Source organism: Hyposmocoma kahamanoa, unplaced genomic scaffold (genome assembly GCF_003589595.1).
Source record: "Hyposmocoma kahamanoa isolate Upper Pololo Valley unplaced genomic scaffold, ASM358959v1 80, whole genome shotgun sequence".
NCBI lineage: Eukaryota > Metazoa > Arthropoda > Insecta > Lepidoptera > Cosmopterigidae > Hyposmocoma > Hyposmocoma kahamanoa.
Window position 1 is genome coordinate 3,095,648 of NW_020654051.1, and position 27,286 is coordinate 3,122,933.

The 27,286-nt window shown below is 37.0% G+C and overlaps 2 protein-coding genes across 2 annotated transcripts in view; both read right to left on the reverse strand.

Annotated features, from left to right (window-relative positions):
* Positions 1 to 27,286, reverse strand: part of LOC113233768 — a 123,846-nt gene that overhangs the window by 17,666 nt on the left and 78,894 nt on the right. The gene's annotated exons all lie outside the window — the stretch shown is intronic.
* Positions 22,929 to 27,286, reverse strand: part of LOC113233767 — a 16,490-nt gene continuing 12,132 nt past the window's right edge. Inside the window, exon 2 of the mRNA XM_026468958.1 lies at positions 22,929 to 23,983. Coding sequence (XP_026324743.1) covers positions 23,167 to 23,982 — 816 coding nt within the window. The 5' untranslated portion in view covers position 23,983 and the 3' untranslated portion in view covers positions 22,929 to 23,166. The remainder of the gene's footprint in view (positions 23,984 to 27,286) is intronic.

The following is a 27,286-nucleotide window of genomic DNA, read 5'->3' on the forward strand; positions in this document are numbered from 1 at the left end:
ATTTTTCTGTTTTAGTGAATATTTACATAAAAATATGAGTTGAAACGCATTACTTACTTGTGGAATGCGATGTTAGTGTCTATTTTATGTTTGTCTGTTGTATTTTTACACCCATTTACCGCACATTTCGTCATTTTTAGCAAAAAATTTTGGAGCTGTTCGCGGTGCAATATGACCTTGAGCACTAACAGCCCGCGCGCTCCTGGGACGCGTTTGGAACCCTCTAACTTGCCTCACTTAGCGTGTGCGGGCTAGGTTTCTATGCGTTATTATTCTAAGCATATGAAGGTTATAAAAATAATACGAACTACGCGAAACAAACTGTGTATGTAATTTTATAACTCCTATTTAAACATAAAGAGTGATTGAGTAATTTCGATCGTAGAATCTTTAAAACTCTCTTCTGAGAAGTTGTGATTTCGCAGATGTGACCTTATTACATCAAGGCTGCGAATTACAATTGACATAATGGCTTTAGACTCATCGTTTCTATCATCATCAACCCTTTTTTAACTGCCTTAGTGGCTGAACGGTTATCATGCTGGACTGTCATCTTTTCTAAACTATTAATTTGTAATTTTACCTTTTAAATATCTTGCGTTTGTTTTAATTCTATTGCATGCCTGTGGCGTATCTTATGAAACACAATTACGTCGTAACTGCTGAACAGGTAAATGTGTATGTAGTTTATATCCTGAGTTCGAAAGTCCGGCTTCATTTTTATCTTGTACCATACGAAGGCTAGCACGACAGGGAGCGACTAGCGCGGGAGCGACGTGTGCGCTAGTCGCACCGTGTCGTGATAGTCCTACACTAAAGAGGTTACTAGTCGAAATACGTATCGGTATAACCTTATTTCGATAATCTACATCGAAATGACTTTATTTAGCATGAAGAAAAAGGTAAATACAAATGAATAATAAAACGAACAAGTCAGAAGAGTATGCAAGGATTATGGAGTACATCGTTTTCATATTCTGACATAGCCCGCAGTGGTTAACAAGATATTAAAAATTACACACTATGTACCTGAGTAAAAATGCCGTTTACAAAACATTAATTATAGTAAGGTGGAGTAAGAGGAATATATTTTATATTGAGTTAAATAATTTGAGCTCTGGGAAGAATAAGTGCTCTTATAAGAATTTTGAAGTACACTAAATTTGCACTTCTTTAATAGCTTTACATGTTTCAACAATAATTAAATCAACAGCTACTTAGAATGGACCTGTCGTCAGAGTAAACTTCGGCAGTTACATAGAATCCATAGCCAAAAATGCAGCCAGGAAGCTTCCTTTCCAGGGTGAGGCGTTACTTCACATCGGGACTTGCTTTAACTGTACCAAGCACAAGTCCAGTCGCGTATGGAGTGATATGAGATGGTTCTGCTAAATATCATCTGGTCACCTTGTCCCTATCTACCGACACGACAGATAGGGTTTTCCGGTGAGACTACGGGTTCGACGACAAGACCAGGGTACAGCGGGCTTCCGAGGCCAGCCCTCCGCCAGTCATACGCCTTTGCGGGCGTCTCAGGTGGACCCGGACTTGGGTATGAACTCGCTGGGGTTTGTGGTAAGCTGCAGAGACGGACATATATGTCTGCCTCGGTTGGGTGTGGCGGGGGCGTCTATCTCGTGAGCAGCTAACGCGTCTTAGTAGCGGTCTAGTTGAGGGCATGAAGTGAGGAGACGGGCGGGGCACGTGAGTTGCCCTTTAAGTTGAAAGCTACGTCCGCACATTGTCGCAGGACACTGCGACTGGCTTCTTCGGCACTAGCCCGGAGAGCTAGTAGAGGATAAGCTAGATATCCTCCGGTCCCTCCATCCGCTAACATTATTGGGAACTGGAGAGACGTCGTTTTTTTTTGGCGTCGGGAAGTGAGCGTCCGCCACCAATGAGGAGATTTGGTAGTGGACTCAGGTTAGCGGTGGCAACCGCTAGTTGTGCAATGCGCAACGGGCAGTGAGCGCGCCTACAGCTCCGGTACCTATCTAGAAAATAGCCTCCCTATTTTCTAGATAGGTACCGGCCCTGTACTGTACCCGTGGCGGTTCACCCGAGACACGAGCCTCTCGAGGAACCGAATGAAGACAAGTGACAGAGGTCTGTGACAACCCTGTACACTGGTTGATCTGGGATCAGAACCTGAACTTATAAGGTTTCTGTGCGCGCACAGGTTATAGTGCCCTTCTTTCGTATACCCTCAGGGTCGGCAGGGAGGGTCACTATAATCAAAACTAATGTAGAAAGACGTGGCGCTGGTCACCTTGGAATTCAGCTGAATAGCGTGTCAAGAGGCTTAAAGGTGACTCGGAATTAGTAGAGGTGAAGGTGCAGAGCTTTGAACACCGCCTGCTTATCGGTATTCTACAGGATATATCACGGAGAGTGTGCGAGGGAATTGCACCATTTAATTCCGCCTTCCCCTTTCCATCATCGGGGGACCAGACTTAAGCTGAGGTTCCATCCCTGTTGTGGATATTCCAAGGAATGGTACGAAGCGTTTCCTTCCACATTTATATGGCGAACGGCTAGGGAGTGGAATTTCCTGCCTGCAGACTTGTTCCCTGAACGGTATAACTTGAGCCTTTTCAACGCGATTATGAATAGGAATTATTCAGGTGTGCATGCTCCATAGTCACTTTCTTTTAGGTGGATGGAAGTCAAATACGTACTAATTTTCTATTAAAAAAAGAAAAAAGCATTAAATCCAATACTTACAATGTAACTGCCGAAAATGTGCAAATTGTGAAAACGTTTCTCTTTTCACAAAAAAAAAGGAAATATAAGGTAACCTCGTGATCTTAAGGTTTCAAAACTGCCTCGGTGGCCGAACGGTTACCATACCTGACTGCCACGCAGAGGTCCCAGGTTCGATTCCCGGGCCTGGAGAAATATTTGTATGGCCTACATTGATTTCTCTCGTGAGTTTGGGTGTAATCTGTGATTGTCTATGTGTGTGACCATGGCACCCGCGACACAGGGTTTCCCTAGTGCGGGGTGTTATGTTGAGTGTGTGCGTTGTTATTATTATTATTATAACTGCCAAATTTGTAAGTATCTACAGTGTTAAACTGTTTAGATTATGAATTAAGACTTCAAATACGACTTCCCCTTTTACTTCAGCGGAACATTATTTAAAAATGATACAACATACGAGACACAAATTTAAAAAAACCTGATTTCAAGTTTTCTCTTGAATATTTTGATCTGAATGTCGACAACGATCGAGACATGGCGTCTTTTGATATCCAAAGTTTCATTAGATATCTGATACTATCTCCTAATGGATTACATTATCTTCTATCTCCAATTATGTTATCTATTAGTTGCTAAGCAATGTTGCTTACTATTCGTTTCACTATCCCAGACAAATCTGATGAAACAACTCCAATTGCGGAAAGTGAAAAAATACTGCGAATAAGAACAGAGTCCGGATCGAGGCGTTTTTATAGACCAGTCTGATCCAGTCGTGTTTTTGCAAGCGACGTTATAAGCTAAACAAAGGTCGACACGCCTACGTGAGTAACAAAAGCCTACATTTGTAAGTATATTATTGTAGGCTTCTTTATTCGGTAGCTATAAGATAGTGTAGTTTTTTTATAACATCAAGTGACGGGCCGAACAAGTCGTGATGGTAAGCTTCACGCCTGTCCATAACAGTTACAGTGCCACTCGGAGCTTTAAATTGCAATGATCTGAGGGGCACTACCACTGCGCCCGTCACGCTGAGACATAAGTTGACACGTCCCATGTGCCTGTAACTTCACCAGCACCCTTACCCTTCAAAACCGGAACACAGTAATGCTGATATTACTGCTTGGCGGCAGAAATAGGTAAGGTGGCAGTAGGTACTGTAGTCTAGGCTCTACTCTATGAGTAGAGTACTGGCTGAATGAATATAGATTTGTGTTTAGAATGTATTTAAAAAAATAGGATGGAAAAAAGAAGAACATCTTGGCAGATCTAGAAGTAGCCTCCAAAAAACAACATGTAAAATACGTAATAAATATTTATTTATGAAGATTTCCCAGTTTATATTTAAAAGTACCTTTCGCTACGCTACCTGAGCTACGTCTTATGCTATAAATGGTGAAGGCAAGCCTATAAATGGTAGAAGCGAGTCTATAAATGCTGGAAAATTTCCAATTAAGAAAATTCCAATTGTGAAAAAATTTCATATGAATTTATGAAAATTCCCTGAAGAAAGGAGGAACAAGCATATAAGGTCGTAATATATATTTTTTACTTTTTATTGTGAATTTGTTATTGTGTTTTTGTGCGCTTCGTAGTGAATAAAGTAAAAAAAACTATTCAATAAATACACCGACACAGAAATTTTCGGGCCTAAATGATATGGAGGAGTTTCTGGGCCAGTTTGAGGCAATTAGCGTGATAAATAACTGGTCGGATGGGCAAAAAAGATATGTAATTGCGACGTATCTGGAAGGGCCAGGCTTGCAGTGGTATAAAACCCATTTTTCTTCATATCGACACATCCGTAGAACAAAGATCTATGTGCAAGACTACTTGTTCTCAGGACATAGTACATTTCGTTCGTTCCTTCTTCGCTGTGGATGTCAGATCGACCGTTGTTCGATTTTGTATTTCCGAAACGAAATAAGGTACATAAATTGTCGAAACACCTTTTCATAGGCCTTAGTTGGAATAACTAAATTATGCTCGTAACGTACTTATTCTCTTGTCGCTGTATAATCACATCGGACTCTGTTCTTCGGATGAGTCGATATGCCACCTATGATATCGTTGCGCAAAAGTTAAAAGAGCAGTTCCCCTCGCAGGTCGATTATACTCAAGAGTTTTACTACACGCGGCAGATGCCTAATGAGCCGCTCCTGAACTATTTTTATAATCTGGATAGTTTGGCGACAAAAGCAAAGATACAGGACGATGTGAAATTTGTAAAACATTACCTAAAATCTTTAGCTCCCAAGTATCAGTGGGTGCTTGCTAGCAAGTTGTTCGCGTCTAAAGACGAGTTGAGAAAAACGATTATACAGATGGAAGATGTATTTAATCGACAATCAAACTTAGAACAACAGAGTGTCGTATTACCGGTGTGTATTTCGAAGGAATGTTCTCAGTCTTGGCAAGCACAGGGAGATCCCTCAATTTGGTGGAAATCCCCCGTTGGTGGATTCATCACTGCTTATTCAGATTATCAAACGCCACAAACTCCGGTCACGGCCGTCGTTCCGTTTGACGTGCAGCGAAATACGCCACGCGGAAGGTACAACTTGAGACCTCGGCATGTATATTCGCAAGCACAAGGAAGTGGTTCTTCGTCGGGTTATCCTCAACATCGATTTTATCAAGGCGCAGCTGTTCATTCAAGAGGCGATCACCCAAACGCACCGCCACGCCGATAGATAGCCGGGATGGTCGGACGTGGAATGCGAAACCGGCGTGCTTGGAACAAAAATTGTGTGTAGTTGATAAGTGTAACGTAAAAATAGGGCACCCTTTATAACCATTTGTATAAATAATATAGATTGTTAGGCCTTGGTGGATACTGGTGCTTCTGTTTCAATAATCTCACAATTGTTTGCAGATAAATTGCATTTGCAGATTGAAAAAACGCCGAATTTTCCTTTGCGTACAGTTGGTGGAACGCGGATAATAGTGCAGGCGTCCACCGAAGTTTCGTTGGTAATACAGGGAAACAAATATCTATCAAAGCTGCTTGTTGTAGATGATGGTGATGAGCTCCTTATTTTGGGACAGGACTTCCTGACGGTAAATAGTGCGATAATTGATTTTGCGGCCTCGAAGACAACCTTAAAAAATACTGTTGAAATTCCTTTCAATTCTGTCTCTGATGTCATGTCAAGGAAAAAGAATTGTTGTTCTATCGAGCCAGTTTCAAAAAGTCATAAAAACTTTTCATTAAACAAGTCCGAATATTTATATTTCGTTAATTTGTTAGATACGAATTGTGACCACATGTTTAATGTCTCGAGTATAATAACAGAATTTATTATTGATAATTCATTACAGGAGAAAGGGCGATGAATTGAATCGGTTATTACTACAATTCCGTGATACGTTTTCTTTTGCGCCAGGCGAACTAGGGGTTTTAATCACTCATTGGTTGAAATCAATACTACTGATGAGGAACCGGTGCATAAAATGCCATATCGTGTCTCCCCTAAAAGAGACAAATTATTGAGGAACAAGTAGAAGAAATGTTGAAGTATGGGATAATTCAGGAATCGAAAAGTCCATATGCTTCACCGGTAGTTTTGGTGGATAAACCAGAAGGGCCGCCAAGATTTTGTATTGATTATAGGGCCTTGAATAAAAAAATTAAAAACGATTCATACCCTATTCCGAGAGTGAATGATTTGTTAAGTTGTTTACAAGGTATTTTGCAGATTTAGATATGAACTCTGGGTATTGGCAGTTAGGTTTAGGAAAAGGGAAGGAAAAAACTGCCTTTGTTACACATACCGGGCTATATGATTTCAATGTTACCTTTTGGCTTGAAAACAAGTCAGGCGGTGTTTCAAAGGGCGATGGATAAGGTATTGGCGGGAATGAAGTATCGTGAAGTAATGTGATAGTTTATGTGGATAATATATTGGTGTATGCAAGTACGTTGGAAGAATTTAAAAATGCATTAAAGGAGGTTTTGATTCGATTGCGAAATGCGCATTTGACTTTAAAACCATCTAAGTGTCGTTTCGGTTTTCAGAAGGTGTCTGTTCTGGGACATGAAGTGTCGGCCGAGGGAATTGGACCGGATAGTAAGAAAGTTGCGGCGATGAAGGAGATAAATCCTCCATGTAGTCTGAAAGAAGTGAAAGCGGTTTTAGGATTGTTCTCTTATTATCGAAAATTTATTGATAATTTTGCTTGATTGGCACTTCCTATCACGAATTTGACGAAAAAGGACAAGGTGTTTGATTGGACGAATGAAGCGCAGGAGGCGTTTGAGATGTTAAAAGATCGAATTTGTAAAGCGCCAAAACAGGGACATTACTCGTCGAATATGTATGTGGACAGCAGTGGATATGCAATTGGATGTTGTTTAGTGCAGGGAGTGGGAGAGATGAAACCTATAGCTTATGCCTCGAGAAAGTTAAGTGAAGCAGAAAAGGAATATTCTGTTACGGAGAAGGAATGTTTAGCACTTATATGGGCGTTGAATTATTTTAAAAGTTATTTATAGGGACTTCGTTTTCAGGTAGTTACAAAGCATCTGGCACTCGTGTGGTTAAAAAGTAAGAGAGATATGAGTGGAAGATTAGCCAGATGGGCGTTATCGATTCAAGGTTGGGATTTCGGTATTATTTATTGTAAGGGTAAAGATAATGTTGTTGCAGATTTCTTGAGTAGGAATCCGTTCCTGGAGGATGTAGAATCGAAAGTGGAGCGTGTACCGGAGCAGAGGGATGAGTTAAAATTGTATGTTTGAGTAATGTGAGAGATTTAATAGGACGCTGTTAGAAATGTTAGCGAAATATATCTACTCATCCTATCAGCTTCATTTGACAGCTGTCGCTTGTTGCGCGGTTCTTATTTTACTTTATTGCTAGCATTTTTTTAAACTGGATTTTATGTTATTATATTGTTCTTGAACGTTTATGCTGATATTACAAAAAAAGAAAAAAATAGTTCTGGCCAAAATAATGGTTATTCAAAAATATGAAATTATTTTTTCCCTTTTATTTTTAAACATATTTCGTAAATAGGAAATAAATTACAACATATACATAAATTTTAATGATCTTTTAAGGGAACTAATTCGTTGTTCATCTATTCTGAGAAAGTACACTTTTTGAGTTAATACACTATTGTATAAATAGCGTGTCGATATGTTAGAACGTAATCGTATATATATGGATGGACCAATCGGAAATATAATTTTTCCGTTTGATCCATTGTTTTTTCTTATCCCAAAATGTTTCCTAAACATCAGTACACACAAAACTAATGTTAGCATAAACAAAGCTAATGAAAGGGCATCACTAGAAAATTCCATTTTGGTAACTGGTAGTGACAAAACGGGTAATAAAAGGGAATGATTTATGTACGTAGTCAGTAGTTGCCAGGCAACCCCCGTTTGTGAATTTGAAGGCAAAAATAGGTCATGCCCGGGCAACGCCGGTAAACGCTGTTCCGATGCAATTTTTTGTCTACCTTTTTTAGAATCGTATATTTTTAGACGTAGCACAGCGATTTCCAGTCAGGAAATGGAGGAATACCGTATATTCTCGTGGATGTCGTACAAAGCGGCTGCTGCCTTTTTACGTTTATACGTTTCCGTATAAGCCGAGGGCTACGAGCCGCGACGCTCATAGCGAATTCGCTTATTGCTAGAAGCGTCAGCGTCGAGCGTCTATTACAAATATGTCGCACTGTTAATAAAATAGTGTATTAACTCAAAAAGTGTACTTTCTCAGAATCGACGAAAAACGAATTGCTCGCTTCCCGTGAAAGATCTGTGTAAATTTATGTATAGGTTATTTCCTACTTGCCAAAAATACATATTTAAAAATAAAAGAAAAAAAATAATTTCATGTTTTTGAATAAGGACTATTTTGGCCAGAACTAGCTCATATAAAGCGTGTCTCATTTTGAGTTAAGTAGTTAAGTAGATGTATTTTAGTTGTTTTTTTACAATTTTCTAACGACTGTTTTATTGACGTATAGAGAATGAAATTTTACGTTTAACTATGGTATAATCTTGAATTTGACATATTTCGACAGTGTGATATGATTTTATTTATAAAAGGCCTCACAGTACCGCTGCAGTGAAATTATCTACGAGCGACCGTACAATTTATACGAGAAAATTCCATCATAATGCGCACGAAAGTATAGCTCTAGAAAGTAAAGCAAATAGTTATTAATTTGCATTGTTATTATACATGTTTAAAGTATATTCCACCAAAAGCATTGAATAATATAAACTATTTAATTCTTAAAAATAATTCTACTTGACTTCCCCCCACCACCGAAGACGCTGTAAGCGAATTACCAATACCAAGTGGGTATATTTTGATACTTTAAAATTGACGTTTTTAGCGAATTAACGCTTCAAGCGAGGCGATATTTTGGAGGCCGAAGCGTTTAGGGTTGATTCACATTTGGTCGCATCCGCACGCCATCATCAGCCAACATGTTTCCAGAAAGCTTCTATGTTCTGGGCGAGATACGAGATACCTCCAGAAGATGGGCAACGGCATCGTTTACTGCAGTCGCCAGTCAGCCTGGTGTTTATTATGGAACGTCAGTTTTTTGGATAATGATGCTTCATTATCATCAATATGTCAATGTACAGCCACACAATTTGTCACTAGAAATTAGAGTAGCTTACGAGACCTGTAACGGTGCAGCACAATCGTCGGCAGCTTATGCCGCCACAGGAAATAAAAAATATTACACGTTTACTCTTTTGTTAGGAGAAATATATACTTTATTTAGTAGAGAATGAGTTCTATATTAAATATATAGCATTTTATAAAGCAGCTCAACGCTGCCCGCCGCCGCTTGCTACATCTTGTTTACATTTTTTTATTAACCTTATCGTGTAGAAGATAAAGTTTATGTTGTATTGCTCGTTTGCCTGCGGCAATTGTCAATAGCAATTTTTTTTTATACAATGTTGTTTTTACATTTAAATTCAATAATTTGAACCAGCTCATTTCGTAAAAGCTTAAGCACCAGTCGTCTAACGTCACGGCTAGTAACGAGAAACACCGATATTTTTTGTAGCAGTACAGCCCCTTGTCAAAGAGTTCGTCCAGTACTGCCACCTTACCTATTTCTGCAGCCAAACAGTAATGTCAGCATTACTGTGTTCCAGTACTTGATGCTGGTAAAATTATAGGCACATGAGACTTGTCAACTTACGTCTCAGGATGACGGGCGCAATGGCAGTGCCCCTCAGATCTTTGCGATTTAAAGCTTTGAGTGGCACTGCAAGTGTTATGGACAGGCGTGTAGCTTACATTACATCAGGCGCACGACTTGTTCGTCCCGTCACTTGATATTATAAAAAAAAACTAAACTTATTTGAATTTGTGTGTTTTCAATTATTATGTACAATATGTAATTTAGTAAAAACTCTCGAAGTAGCACGCACTCAAAGCTTCAGCCACTTGACACTAATTACTAAAAAAAAACTTGACACTAATTAGTAAAAAAAAAACTTGACACTAATTAATTCATCAAACATAATTATCAGTTTTTATTCAGGAAGTAAGTACGGTTTTTTTTCTCAACAACTGCTAGTTAAAAAAATATGATAATTACGACAAAACATGCGTCTACAAGGTGAAATTTATTGTTAATTTGAGGCAACCCTAATATGGAATTTGGACTCTTTTCGCGAAACAATATTGGCTATCTAATCCCACACCATCTTGACCTAGCTGACAGAGTTCAATGCCTCTACACTATCAAGGCAATTATTTCCCAACTGAACCATCAGCATGCATAAACATTTTCGACGTGAGAGGTCGAGCTGTATTTCATGTCAGGAAGCAATATTTTATGTATAAATACTCTTCGTTTCACAACTACATTTACAATCCAGACGTATTTTATATGCTTTTTGACACCTTCCTTCGCTCTAAAATGTTATTGCTTTAGTAATTTCATACAACGTTTGGGAGTAGCTTGTTTTCCAGAAAATTCCTTTAACCGTGGATTATTTGGTTTTGGAATAAAGGTAAACGCAAATATTCTTCTGTCAATGTCACATACCGTATTATCAAGAGCGAAAAAGCATTACGCATGCGAAACGGACTTTTTCACTCTTGTTACATTTGGCACCAAGCTTTTCTGAATATATTTTATTCACAAATTATTAGTTTTAGACCATTGACTTACAAATAAATGGACGACGGGTCTAATACAAAAACCACGAAAAAAATGTCCCAAGTCAACCTATTCGAAATTTAAATTGTAATGTCATCGCAGTATCGCGCTGTCAGTCGAACAAATGAAGACTAAAGCGGAGTTTGGCGCTCTGTATACGATTTTAGCGCCTTACAAGTGCGGACACTTTTTAGCGCGGACCCGACGTCCACATAATTGTAAGTCAATGTTTTAGACTTTAATTTTTAGCCTGTTTTCAAGATGTTATATGATCGGTTAAAGTACTTCCGTGTACCGTGCCGATCGTACCGTGTACGATCGTGTATATGAATTGGCACGTTCTTTAGATAATATCCGATAAGTGCATCGCATATTTTTTGTAATCGGTTATTTAGTATTAAATACCAAAATCATTTGAATTAGCAAGAGTTTTTCCCGCGTTTCTCTTCCGCTGGGACCAATGACGCGAAATCGATGTATTTTAGCTTTAATTGGACATACAAGGCTATCTCTGATCAAATTAACGCGATTCAGTGTCGATAAGTGTCCTTATCGCTTCGTTTAGTAGGTTATTGGTATTTATTTATTTATTTATTTATTTATTTATTATATTACATATTGCTTACAGATTAATATCCAAACACAATAGTAATTCTTAAGCTAATATCATATATTGAAATAATAATGCAATCATACTTAATAAAGAATTGATACAAAATAAATCGAATGAAAATTTACAAATAATTGAATTTTATATATTGCATAAAATAAACTGAATAAAAAATTAGATAAAAATAACAAATCATGGAATTGGACATTACATTATTAACAATCAAATTTTAAAACATTAACATAGTATTAATTATTCAGGATGCACAATACTTATGTGATGCTACTGTCCATGGTCAATGACTCGAGATATCGTCCCGCGGAAACCGTAAAATGGGCTTCCGAGCATGCAAAGAGGTCCAAAGAGGAGTCAAAGATAAGCATTCGATTGAAGTATTATCTTAGATTTAGTTAATAATGTGTCTGTACAAAACGCCTTTGCGCTCTTGAGTTGTAAGTCGGTGAATAAAAGGTCACGCTTCCGATTTTTATCGGATTGCTACCCACAGAATGGAACTCGATCCATCAAAGTGTCTTCATCCTTCGCGATTGATAACTTTATCTCTCTTCTAGTTCTATAAAAGAATATGGATGAAATGTGTGTTTGGCATAGCGACACAAAAGATTTCTATAGCTCCTGGATTCTTTTGAGTCCATCTTACACTGTAAATATCTTTGTAGTTCGATTCTTTTATGGGGAACAGTATACATTTTTACAATAAGATTCCGGATTTTAATTGAAAAGTCATATTGGAAAATTCAAGACTACGTATTAGATAAAGATATATGGAAAGACGACATGAGTCTAAATTCCACACAAATATAATTCAAAGTGTATTCCACAGCAATTAACTTAATTTGAAAAGAGCAATCCCTAAAGTTTCTTGCTCGTTCTACTCAGGGAAGTCAGCACAGTGAACGAGAAGTAGCTTAAAAAACCCTTATCTATGGAATAAATGATTATTTGAATTTGACATTGAAAGATATTACATACAACGTTATTTACTATATTACCCGCTCCTACTAGTGATAGCGTATGGGTATTATATGCCTCCGGGCTGACGGTCAAACACAGAGTAAGCCCTCTCTACACCCGCGTCATGTGACAAAGTCAACGTCAAAGTCAAAGATAATTTATTCCATAGGTAAAATAAATTTACACTTGAAAACGTCACTTTTAAGCTACTGCTCGATTACTACGCTGACCTTCCTGAGAAGAACGAGCAAGAAACTCCAGGGATTGCACTTTTCAAATAAACTTAAATGCTATCGAATACACTTTGAATCAAATTCGTGTGGATTCTGGAGCTGTGTCATAGACAATCCGCATAGACTACATTTACGTACATAGTATACAAGTGTCTCCCCTTGGGAGACTGTAGACCTCCACTCGCAACGTCATAAATAAGGCCACCTCGTCTTTCCACTAGAGAAAACGGATGCAGATTTAAAAAACAGCAATCAGGGCAGCAATCTTCTGGACTATTGCGATTAGATAGTAGCGTGTCTGCGATGGCTGACCAGCTCGCTAACAGTGATAAATACGGTGATAATGGTAAAACCACGTTCAGTGATGGAACGTAGGCACTACAAGATTTTTTTGCGTGACACGTGTTGTCATTTTTAAGGGTTTCAGAAAAACAAACAAAATGGTCATAATTATTACTTTATTTATTTAATAAGTGAATTAAATTTGATTAAAATAAAATCTTTACCTAGCGTGTGATCGAATTAAAATTTAGTTTCTTAGAGGACAAGTTAATTACCTACAGGAAACTCACACATTTCTCGACGTCATAGTACTTGGGAGGAAAAGATATTCAATTGTATAATGTACCAGCCAACCATGCTAATTGTCAGGTCACAAACTAGGGATTTCCTTACACCAGAGAATTAAAATTAACCGCGGCACATTTAGAAAAAGTCTTTCCCAACCGAATCCGGGACCTCCTAATTTAACGCGCATAGTGCTAAACTGTTGTACCGCGAGTTCGTGATTGACTGGTACAAAAAAACTACTAAGCGAAATCGTCACTTCGATTCCCGTGTAAATATTTAACTTCTCTCATAAGAAAGAATATTAAAAATCGTAGTTAATAAAACAAAATATTTCTCACATTGTACAGAAATATACTTAACTCTATTTAATTTTATGAAATTGCATTGACTTTGGTGCCGATTCTGAAGAACAATTCATCCACTAAACTAAGTTTCAATTGTTACTTTTTATAGTTATTTTAAAAATACAGAGACTGCTAACATTTTCAGCTAGTTTTAGACCATTTCATGTAGTTCCAGTCCTTGTATTTCGACTTTTAAAATTGTTACCTTTTTTGTATAGACATACAAAAAAGATGGAGATCAAATGCATGAGAATAAAAAAAATACACATCGCAGGCCACATCATCGCTAAACATCATATGAAATTGTGGGCAAACGTGAGCCTATTATTTACAAAAAAAGTATGTGTCATTTAATAGTTAGCCTACATATAATAGTCCCACTGCTGGGTAGAGGCACACATACATAAAGTGTTTACAAAAATGTTGTAAAAACGATAATTATTGCCGTAAATAACCATAATACATACTGACTAGTTTATTAAACAATATAGTGCAAGCATTATCTCATTCCATGTCAAGTAAAGATCATTTTGCAAATGAATATGCCATTTTATAATATCTATTACCACCTGTGGTGTCTTTTATTTATATTCAAGTATCCAATTGCAAAAATGGTAGATATAAATGTTGTGCAGATTTAGTAGTATAGTTTAGTACAACGCGATGTTGTCAGAATCGGCATCAGTATTGTATTATAAAAACATTCTTATATTTGATAATAATTTTGTGCTTAGAATAATTGTGCTAGAATAAAATCACAAATGTTGAGTACTTATTGCAAGAAAATGATTTCTTCTCAAAACCTATTTTTATAGTATAAGATATTAAATTCTGTTGCCTTACACTTAATCTAATTTGACGTGTTATGGGATAACAGACAACGGCATTTAGAATAGGTTATGACGGTAGAATCGCCATTTACAAACATTTCTACTATCATAATTTTTGATTCCCGTAAATTATTACATTGCTTTGTACTTTCTGAATCAATTATTATTAATAGTTGATTTTAAAATCAGTGTCTGCTATGTTCAGAATGTTTGCTCGAAAATGTATTGAAGGTAGATTTAAAACTATCTACCTGCTAGATATCTACCGCCAAGCAGTAGTATGAGCATTACTATGTTCTAGTTTTGAAGGGTTCCAACAACCTTAAGTGGTCGCCAATACTACAGGGAGTCGTCAATAGGGTGATTAGGAGGCGCAGTGGCAGTACCCCTCAGGTCTTTGCGATTTAAAGCGCTCTGAGTGTTATTTAATAATTTTATTATAAAAAGGAATGAGAAAATAAAAATTAGTGGTAAACAGAGGAAGTAAATTTCAATGCTTATCTGTGGTAAATACGATAATGAGAGTCGTTGTACAGGTTAATTATATTTTGTTACCTTTTATGTTATAAGACAATTACTTAGAATTACACGACAAAACCATAGGTGCCAAATTTTGGTGCTGTATGCACTAAAAGGCGATTTGAACTGTAGAAAAGAGGTTAACATATTTGCTAGCACAGAAGATTGATTTCGTCGTCTATTTAAAGAACTGTCTGGTCTTTATCTTTGTCCATGTCTGTATAAGACATTGCGAAATGCGTATCTCGTTAATCACAGGATAAAAAGATAAAGAATGAGAATCAGTAATTAGTCAAATTAGTATTAAAGAGTACTGGCAACAGAATTGTCTCCAGTAATAACTTTGGTGGCAATGCGTTAATATATGGTGTTTAGAATACAAGGTGTAAATAAACAATATCTGCTCGTTTAATGAGTTAACTCTGCTCATGAACATATTTTTCCACTATTCTGTAAGGGCATCGGATGCGGGGACATTCGGGGCTCTAACGGAGACAGGCCTCAAGCCTGGATGACGTGCATTGTGTTTTAGTTTGGCATCCGCATGAGGTGTAGAAGGCGACTCGTAGTAGTCTCCGTAGGTGGTGCCGGAGACGGCAGTCGCTAGTGGATTCGCTGTAGTATGCAATTGTGTTCCCGTGTTCCCACCGGAAACCATCGGGGTTCAATCGCTACGAGTCCGACATAACTAATAAATTTAAAAAAATAAAATTAACAAATTTTTTTATTTATTTATTTTACAACCCGCGCCTCCCCGGGCGGAGAGTATCCATAAGAATTTCCTGACGTTAAAAAAAGAAAGTTCAACTTTGCAGACGATATGTAAGAGGTCAGCAAAACGGAATGTTTTTATTTTATTTTTATCGAGATGTGTTCGTGTCAAAGTGTCCAACTTGACCTTCTTGGTTTGGATTTATCATTCAACTAAAATTATTGTCCCTACATCCAGAGGCCAGGTGGAACCTGGTATAATTTAAAATCTTTACTAAACAAAAGTTCTATCACCAACGTATTCTTTAATATTTCGGCCATATGATGCGCAGAGGCGATGAAAATTTGGAAAAACTAATTGTAGATGTAAACACGGAAGGAAGGCGGGTACGAGGTCGTGCGACAACGAGATGGATCGCCCAAGTCAAGGACTCATCATTCTCCAAATTTCGTGCAGTCGTTAGAGACGTGCTGGATAGAAACAGACGGAGGCAGATCACCCGCTTCAGAGGTAGGCACGAAGCTGACCACGATCCTAAGATATGAGGGAATGACTAGAGACAAACACAAGTTCGACAGCTGGAAGCTTTGGACTCGGTGGAGGGAATACCAAAGAAACCAATTGACAAAGATTCTCTTATGGAGTCGAAACTTTTGAGTCTCGATCACCTCAAAAAAGTGCTTATTGGTTTTCTTTCGGATTTAGTTACACCCTCACTGTCTATTAGAAAATCTAGAATACTCTATAGAAGTAAATGACATACTACACATTCACACGAAGCACTTAGCTACACCTTTTCAGATGCGGAGGACGAATGAATAGAATAGACACAACTACAATTTTTGGGCACATCGAAAAATAGAATGGAAACTCATTTACTGGACAAACGTAACCGTCTCGGTCACGTCGTCATTTAACATGATGTCAGAAAAAGGTACGTACCGAGATCTGCAATGCAAGACATGTACCGTTCAATACCTACTACTAAGTTGAACAAATTTTCCAGGCCGATGGGCATCTCGTTACGTGAACGCTTCGCCGTGCTAACTACATTTCTCAAGTAGTCTAAAAAGTAATAAACGCGTTTGGACTTTGAATTGATTGCGGTTAAACCTACGTTGCTTAACAGCTGTTTATAGGAAAGTCGCAGGAAAAAGACGTAATTGAAGTTATTTAGATATAAGATAAGACCAAGTTAATGGCATATCCTGATACTAATCAGAAACTTAAAGTTAGGCCGCTGAACAGAGATGATTGGTGAGTACTCTACCGGCAAGAGCATGAATCTTGAATAAGAAGAAGTACGTAATAATAGATTTTCACGTAACTTCTCTAATTCTAAAGTGGGGGATACACGCAAAATTGGCGCTGGACACATACCAACGTTTGTTATAGACTTACATATATGCTACAAGTTAAAAGTCTATTCAATCTCAAATGGCTTTGGTTGAAAGTGTTGAATCAAACACTTTTGTATGAGGCTTTACATTGATTACTATACATTGTGAAAACGCGATTCGTAAATATTATCACTATAGAAAAAAACACTAACTTACCTCGGAATTTTACAAGAAAACCGCTGTATTCGATGGGTACTTTGCATATACCAATGTTTTTTTTAAATATCAACTGAACTGAATAGAACACGTATATCATACGATGTACATTTGAAAATGGCTTTAACATCGTTCATAAAAAAATAAATTCTGAAATAAAGCCAGTGTCCCTGTCGCTCGACCCAAGCAAAATGGTCCGTATTAGTATGGGAAAAATTTTAATTCGACCTGAGGTAGTTATAGACTCTTAAGGAATGTTATAAATCGTATTTCATGCTAAATGAATAGCGCCACTAAAATTGAGGTAACATGGAGTAACTGCTAGTGCCTAATGAGTTTAGTACAGGGGAAACTGTAAAGCTTTGATTACCGCCGTGCGTCGTCTATATTGCTTATTGGTATTCTTCAGAATGTAGTCACGGACGTTGCGATGGAATTGCATGATTTAATTCCGCCTTCCCCTTTCTTTTTTTCTACTGTAGTATTTATTTACACCTTGTATCATATTTAATGGGATGTCAACACTTTAGAATATAAGATTTGTAAAGAGAATTATCATTGTCAATTAATTGACGTAGCGTGTAGTGTGCGAGCTCATGGTAAAGTGGATTTTAAAACACCACGACCACGACTGATGAAAATAGAGCCCACCAGTAAAAATGCCCACGTGCCTACGTTAACTGACCGTAGCTTTGGTAGTGTAAAAAGCAAATTTAGTATGATCTCTTCCGCTGCACCTACGTCAATTACCTAACGGTTTAATATTGTGTATACGTATCATCATAAAGGCGCAAAAGCGTTCACAAATGTTCCGCGACATCGAAACTTCTATTAAAATAAAGTAACATTTCACACTCTCAATCATAAAGTGACTTAATTCGAAAAGTGCCATTTCTACGAAAACTGACAATACAAATAAAAAAATTACATTGTAAATAAAATATTGTTTTATTAGGCCAGCTAAATCATAAATGGCAGGTGTCACGTAAGTTAATTTTTTTAAATCTATTTTGCCAGTGTCCCAAAACTTACTTTTCATTATTGAGTGACATTATTATTGAGCGTGCGATTTGAAGTATACAACACCAAAACTTGAATTGAACGTTCATTAAAAATTTATATTTTACAATTTCAGATTTTCGATCAAAGCGTCAACCGATGACACAGTCCCTTCACTTCTATGGCGCAGCCAAAATGTTGGATATTTCGCACATTTGTAATAAGGCCACAACTGCAAAATGACATCTTTTCAATAGAGAGGTTTAAAGATTGTACGTAAGAAAAATAATCGATAGCTTATATATCCAAGCGACGGGACGGACAAGTCGTGCGCCTGGTGGTAAGCGACACGTCTATCCATAACAGTAGCACTGCCACTCAGAGCTTTATATCGCAAAGATCTTAGGGGAACCGCCACTGCGCCCGTCACCTTGAGACATAAGATGACAAGTTCCAAGTGCCTGTAATTTCACCAGCACCCTTAATCATCCAAACCGGAAAGCAGTAACGCTCACGTTACTGCTTGGCAGTAGAAATAGGTAACGTGTGCTTCCCTGGACGAACTCTTTCACAAGGCCATCTACTACTACTAAATGTCTTTATTTCATGTAGTATGTATTTGTTGTATGACTGTGATAACAGTATTTTTGACGTATTATCACATATGATTTTATTGTGCCAAGGGTGCAATTACGTTCCAACAAAAGCGTGTAATTTTGAGGTCAAGACAATTTTCATGACACTGAAAAATACTTGTCTGGTATTGCTTTTTCGATTTCTGAATTATAACACTATTTGCAGTAGTGTTTATATACCCTGTTAGAACTTCAGTGCACCTTAAATTTTAAAAGCAGTAGAGCGCCTTGTGAGAGAGTTCGTCTAGGGAAGCAGTGCCACTTTACCTTTTTCTGCCGTCAAGTACTGTGGACATTATTGCGTTTCGATTTTGAAGAGTGCTGGTGAAATTATAGGCACATGGGACTTGTCATCTTGTGTCTGAGGGTGACGGGCGCAGTGGCAGCACCCCTTAGATCTTTGTCATTTAAAGTTCTGAGTGGCATTGTAACTCCACACAGAACAAGCGAGTACCACAAGACCGTATTAACACACTCGTCACCTTCTCCCCAAAGCACGGCCGTTTCTATCGGTAAAGATGTATTCGCAAAATTGTGTGTCGCAGTAACGCTTTGATCGAAAATTCTTGCTTAATATTTAAAAAGAAGAAACGAACATCTACAGAATAATATTACTACGTCACAAAAATTTTGTTATAGATCACATCGTCCAAATGCATTCGCTTTTAATTTTTTATAGGTATCCATAAGACGCTGTGGCGTTAAGCTTATAGCATTTCTCGTTGCTTATTTTAGCGAATAATTGCTTTAATATTTTTTTTATGTTTGTTTTAATAAGAATACTTTAAATGTCCAGCCATAAAGTCTCTCTAACGCGCAAGACAGTGCGCTCGCCAAGCTATGCCGTATTTTAAAATATTCTTAAAACAAACATATTCCCAAATAGTGGTCAGAGGACTGTTTTCTAAATGTAAATATACAAGTTGAAGTGACATATGAAGTATATACAAATGAGACTTTATTATCTTAAAAAATACCTAAGTATCAAAGATTTATAGGCACAAGAAACTTCATAATTTACGTGTGCATACATTTTGCGCTATCGTATTATGTGCATCGGTTGCTTATAATATTCCAAAAGAGAAATATTTATGAAGTAATTATAGAAATAAATTTTAACTTTAACACTATTACGGATTTTTCATTGACTTTTGTTATACAATTAACAAAAAACTAAATATATTTTAGCAAGTATAACAACATTGACTATTCAGTGCAATAATTAAACAAACCAATTGATAATTCTAGGTGTAATAAATGCTTGTATATCACAAATAGTAAATCTTTGTAAAGTTAATCATTTCTACTATTGTTTTTCATAAGTTCAGAGTTTGTAGTGTAGATATAATTAATTAATATAAAATTTGTTTAATCACGCCAGTAGAGCACGGCCAAGTTCCAGAAATCTATGACTATGTTTACACTCTAGATTACTTTATTGGAGTTGAGTATTCTCTCGACAAGTAGACGTTTGGTATTACATTAGAGTCACATGCAGACTCGTATTAGACTAGATAGAAAATTAATAATAATATTAATATAATTATTAGTGCGATTAAGATTCTTTGATTTAAATATTTGATCATTAATAGTTAGTGTAACATTTAGTGACGCCGATAATAATCAGGAACAATCCTTCGCATATTTTTTTTATACAAGATAAAATTCTTATAGCTTATTATACGCGCTGTCTGTAGCTTCCTTCTTTAGGTATTCGGCACGAAAATATTTGAACGTTCATAAATTAACAGTAGAATTTACCTTACACCTATGTTATACAATTTTTATAAAACACAAGGGAACTTTTTGAATTCTTTTTACTATACACAAACAGCTAGCTTGTACTAAACATCGAGGCGATAGATTTAAACTACACACATAGTTTTTTATTTTTTGAATAATGTTTGAGAAAAATATTTTGGCAAAATATAATTTTCTGATAAATTGGGTACGTAAAATTAACAATATCACAGTATTTTATTTATTTTTGTAAACGCAGCAGGTCCTCGCAGTTTCCTTTCTCATTTGCGTTCCGAGTCGTCTACGCAGAATATTGTACATACATATGATGCAAAACAATCTTTAAAAATCACCTAAAAGTAATTTTGCTACAATTGTTACCCAAAGTGGGTCTTGGCTTCAGACAAAAGATTCCGTTATGGACCCCGTTTCTGAGCCTGCTCTTGCTGGTTAATAACAATATTTGGTATCTATAATTTATTTTTTTAATTGTTAAGCTTATAGAATTGATGGAATTGAATGAAATAGGAAAAGAAATTATCTGATAACAATACATCTTTATGTAATGCTTGTTTCCTGTATTTAACTCGTTCGGTTAGCGCTCTTGCAAGAAGCTAAATAGGACCGGTTTGTGTTTCAAATTGAAAACAAAATTATTTTTCTCAAACAATATCCTAACGGCATATAATTTCCTAAAAATATTGACAAAAATTGTGCCATTACATACAACACTTGTGAATCTTAATAAGGCAATTTTAGACAGCACTTATAGTTGATTAGATTACGAGGGAATAGATCAAAAAACTATAACGCATAAGGTTCAATTTTGACAGTACATATTATGGACATTATACATAATGTTAATTTCGAATGATTAGAGAATTATAGTGTACGTAAATATTAGTAGTATAGTGTATTTATTTGAAAATTGTAATATTCCTAACAGTCTTTTAATACAGTTTCACATATAGGCTAAATTTATGTTTATAGAGGAAAGATACTGTCTTCTTCTTTGTGTTATTACTATCAGAGATTGGACATCATTATGACAATTCTAACTTTAGAGACTGCCGCTTTAAACAGTTGTTCTCGGATTATGTATTACACATTGCGCAATACTTAAATAATTACGAAGTTGGATTAAAACAGATTGTGTTAATTATGATACTTTATAGTATAATTATAAGAGATGCGTATTTGTATTGGATAATTATAATGGAGTACAGTACTGTGTTTAAATTTCTTAGGGAGAGAAAGAGAAGAGTAGAGTGAGGATTTAATGAATTGGACAAAATTCTGTCAAAATTTAAACCTTTAACGTTTAAAGGGAAATGGAGAAAATAGTTTTAGGAGATATGAAAATTCAAATTGTGTAAACTAGAATAATTTGAGCATTGTGAAGCTAAGCTCGTGTCGTAAGCTTGATGTAATATCAATTTTAATAAGTAATTTGACAACTTCGATCGTCTACAATCACTGGGTAATAATGTCACAGCCATAAAAAAAACTAAATGTACTAACTAAATGTGCTTTTAAGTTAAAAAGTAAGTACGTACAACCTTCTATTTTAAAATTAAAATATTACATTAATTTAGTGCTAAGAAAAAGCGTACAAGGCATATTCCTTGTAAAGACCAATTTTCTAGAATCTAAATCATGTTAATGAAGTTCCTTCAGTAATATATTTGTTCAGTAAAAAATTATTGCCATTGCATTTTTTGGCACAACTGTTAAAAATGCAAGTAAGAAGAATACAAACATCAAACCGTGAACTTAATTCGATTCCAAAACTGGTCTCATATAATTATTAGTACAAAATCTACATGGTTCTACGAAATAAACCTATGCAAATGGCGTATAGAGATAAATTTAATAATTTCAGTAAATATTAAGGGACAAATAAACACTAATATCTTATCAAAATTGTCAGGTATAAGAACAGTATATTAACAATCAGTCTCAAGCTAACACATGCGGAATGTCGATCATAATATAATTAATAAAGACACACTGACGAGGACGCTCCTTTCATAATAGCAGCCTTTTACGAGCATCAAAACAGTAACAACTGGAATCAATTAGAAACCAATTTCATCTCGGTGACCTCGTTTTTGTTTCAAGACTAATATTATAAAAAGTGCGCTTACAACCGACTTACTGCTAAAATCTACCAAAGTTGGTCCATCAGTTAAAAGATAACAGAGAAGCGCTTGATAGTCAAAGAAAGGACAGTGACCGCCACAAAGCCTCAAAGCCCACTCTCATAGAACAAGAAAGTAGCGGAACGATTACATAGAAATACTTTTTAGTTGTCCATAATTAGTCGTTAAAATGCACAATCACATTAGATCTGGTCTGATTCACTTTGTCTGTAATGTTCATCACTACAACTCTCCGAACATCGCCCTGTTAAGGCAAGTTCCGATATCTTTGACTCCAGAAAAGATTGTATAAGGTACAGTAGATTCGTTGGCTGTGGCGTGAAATCCCAGATTTATATAAATTATAATGTTATTACATTTCAAAAGTTTAGAGCCCAGAGAAATAATGCTCGGATTCAGTGAAATTTCGAAATGTGTCATGGTCCTGATCTCACATGCGTGACATGATCATGTAACGTCCGTCAGATAGGAGCTCTTTGGTGTCGGAAGGCGAACCGGGGCTAAGACTCATCGCCACTGAAGGTGTCGAATATGTGTCCTTGTTGAATCTACCCAGCCTCCTCTCGTTCTCTGATGCGACAGAGACTTCTTCTTCTACAATCTGCTCAAGTGGCGACTCTCTAAGCGCGTCACCATTCAAAGCCAAAGCGTTAACGAATCCATGGGCTCGATCTGGTGGCGGTTCTGAATAAGTTTCTATCATCGTTTCCGGCAACACTTCGGTGGCTCGCGCTCGCCTCGCGTTTTTAGTATGCATGCCACCGGTCTCTGCATCTCTCTCCAGTCTGTGTCCGGAACGGGATCGCGTCAACTGCCTCTGCACATAATCTTCCAACGCTTCTTCCTCGCTTTTAGTCAAATATTTGTGCAGCACAATCAAGAATATGCCGATCGTTAACGCGAAAAGTCCCGAACATACCAGCTCATTGAACCAGCTCACGGATCCTATACTGCTCCATGACGTGACGTTATCCGGTAGCCAGCCAGACGCGATGAGGAATACTCCAAGGACGACGAAAACAACTCCAAGGTGGAGCATTCCAACAGAGGAAACGACCTCATTGTCGGTGGTTCTAGTTTTTCGGAAGCGTCGTCTTTCGAGGCTGCCGGTGGAGCAGTGAGGGGAAGTGACTCCAGATTCTGAGGACTGGAGGGAGTAGCGGCGCTCGCGCGCGCGCTGCTGCTCGGCGCGGCGCTTGCGCTCGCGGCGGATGGCGAGCGCCGAGTGCAGGCCCACCGCGTGCATCCTGCAAGCACGGGCACGGGTGAGAGGCACGTCGCGTCGCAGGCGCACCGCACGCGCGTGACGCGCGCGTGGTACGCCTGGGACGCGGCGGAGCGGTGCGGCCGCAGGCGCGGGTTGCCGCACGCCCTTTGGAGTGACCGTCGACCCGTGCCCGTGCCGTGCCGCGATAACACAATACTGCTACTAGAAAAGGCTTGACCGAAGTTACAATTGGCAAGTACGTTCACTACATCTTGTTTTGTGATTGATGCAAAAGCCGGATCCAACAAAAGTCGAGCCTTTTCCATCCATCGACTGACTTTCGCGTAAACTATTCGCCAGTGTTAAAATTGATATAAGTTCAGTTCGATGACGTGAAAAGTAAGGCTAAAAATGAGTTGTAAAACATGACGGATATAAAAGTTACACACTTCTAAAAACTCATACGGTCGTGGAATAATTTCCGCCATTCCGGGCAAGCATTAAATTATTCGTAGAATTTTTCGAGGCCTACCTGCCCAGTCGAGACCCCTCACTCATTCTCTATATAAACTTCAGGCAAAAAAACTCGGGAAAATTTTTAAAATTGTTTTATCAATTTTCATTTTTATTTATCTTTCTACAAGTGCTCTTGTTAGTTGATGATGTTTTTGAAATACAAATGCTTGTTGATTTCTGAAGGTTCATATTTCGGGAAATTTTCCTAATATACCTACACCAAACAGATCTACCGGACCTCTATGAGCTAGTTGCAGATATATAGTATATTGAATCACAAACATGAGAATCCAATTACCAAGAATAGCTAAACTTCATTTGTGAATTAATTTTCTTCATTGGACTATTCCCTTAGATTTATATTTTGTATAAAAGCTAACATTCGTATGAACTAAGCAAGTACTTAGTAGCATTAGAGTTTCATTGTGAAAGAGTTAGTCCAGGGAAGTACTGCCACCTTACCTATTTCTGCCGCCAAGCAGTAATGTGAGCCTTACTGCGTTCCAATATGGAAAGGTAAAGGTGCTGGTGAAATTACAGGCACATGAGACTTGTCAACTTATGTCTCAGGGTGACGGGCGCAGTGGCAGTGCCCCTAAGATCTTTGCGATTTAAAGCTCTGAGTGGCACTGCAACTGGTATGAATACCGTAGTCTTGTATGTTCCGTCACTTGGCGTTGTAAAAAAAGCAAACTGATATAAAATCTTCCTTAATTCAACAATTTCAATAACTTCTCAACATCAAAGCACTGATAGATACCACTAAAAACCTGCTCGATAGCCCTTAGCTTGAAGATCCATTGGGATGTTAAGAGCCTTGGAGTAAAGTGGCGCATTGAACCTCTTTGGTTTGTGCATGGTTTTACAAATATTCACCGATAGGATTTTTAAAAGCTTTGACCTTTAAAACTTTTGCATTGTTTGAAATATTACAAGCAATATGTTATAGGTTAATAACAAACGAAACATTAAATTATAATCTTATATCCTTGATACAGCTTTTAAGGACATCGTGTATTATTATTTTGTAACTTTTAAAATGCTGGGAACGTAAGAGAAACCGCTAAAGTGATAAAATTTCTAAAAGCTTTTAAAAGTTTCCTAATTGGTACTTTTGTAATTTATTACTTCTTAAAGTTCGCAAGCTCGATTTTTATTAAGATTAGCATCTTTACGGCAGAATACTAGAGAAAAAGTTTATAATTATTCTTAACCGACTTCAAAAAAAGGAGTAGTTCTCAATTCGACTGATCTTTTTTTAAAGAAATAAAATTTTATTTGCTTAATACATGGTGAACGAAAGATAGAACATAGAATAATAGAACACATATTTTACCTGATTAGGCATTTATACAAATATTTACTTAAATTGGACGCAGTTCAACAAAAAGGATCCAATGCACGTCCAGTCACTTTCGAGATATTTAATTTTGGAGTTCAAAGTGTAAGTGTATCTCACACTTGTTTTATTTTCAAAACTTGTAATGTCATGTAACTCCTGGATATTTATTTATGTCTATATGTTGGATTTTTTTGCTGGTCTAAGTGGTTGGATTTAGGAGTCGTTTGGTACATATTTGATAATTTTGTGGATTGGATCCTTTTTGCTTAACGCCGTCCTAATTAAGTTTAATTACGAGTATAACAATGTCATTGGACATGCACGAGAAATAATCCGTCAATTAATAACAACAAAATAATAACATCCAATGTCAAACTATTAAATATTATTAAATATATTGTGTGAATATTTCTCGATTATTCCGTCATTTGTGAACCGATTTCGATGATTCTTCATTTGTTAGCGAACGTGCACCTCAACAGTAGTCCCATTCAAATTTGAAGAAAATATTCAACATTCAAGGGTGGCAATTTAAGGGATGAATCCGGTGAATTGGATTTCACCCGTGTTCCGTTAACCGAGTTTCATAAAACTTGTTAAATAGAGACAAACTTTTTAGGTCGGTTAAAGAAAAAAATAAAATAAAAACATATTCGAAATAATTGATTAGCATAAGGTATTGTTAAAATTTACCTCAACTTGGTATTGCCGTGTATCCAAATTAATAGCAAAAACTGTTTAGGGTTCAATTGCACAAATCTGAATAAGACGTAAAAAATAAAACACTATAATACCACAAACTAATGGCACAATGTTTTACGTTCCATACCTCATTAGGTAACAATGTTACAATAGGGCAGCAGAATTATTTCGGATACAAATAGTTATTGTTCTACTTTTTCTATTTCTTTATATGAAATAATATAAGGAATATTTTGTCGTAATGGAAAAAGGAAAGAGATATTTGGTCGTAAGGACATAATGGCAAAATGTCTTGTACGACATTTCAAATTTCCACCATCGATATGACCTGCATGCAAGAAGAGCGTTCTGGCTGCGACAGGTGTGCTGCCGTCGCCAGGCGCCGAACTAACTACAAAACGTTGGCTGTTGGCCCACAGCCAGAGATACCACTTAGTTTTGAGCACTGAACCAATACGAGTAATATCCGTTGAGAAAATTGATACTGTTACATCGAAAAGGTAACATTTTATTGTTTACATCTTTTTATAATTCTAGTTTTAGTACCGTAATAAAAATCTTTTATTGAACATAAAGTAAAGCGTTAAGTATAGTGCAAGAGAAAAAAGGCTTATTAATGATAAAAGAGAACTAAAGGGGCAAGATGTGTGAACATCCAATGTAAATGAAGCTATTTAGATCAGAAAATAAAAAGTTGATGTCGTGTTGTGCTACGAAACTAATTGTAATTGGAAACACGGAAGGAAAGTGAGAACGAAGGTCTTGCACTAACAAGATGGTCCA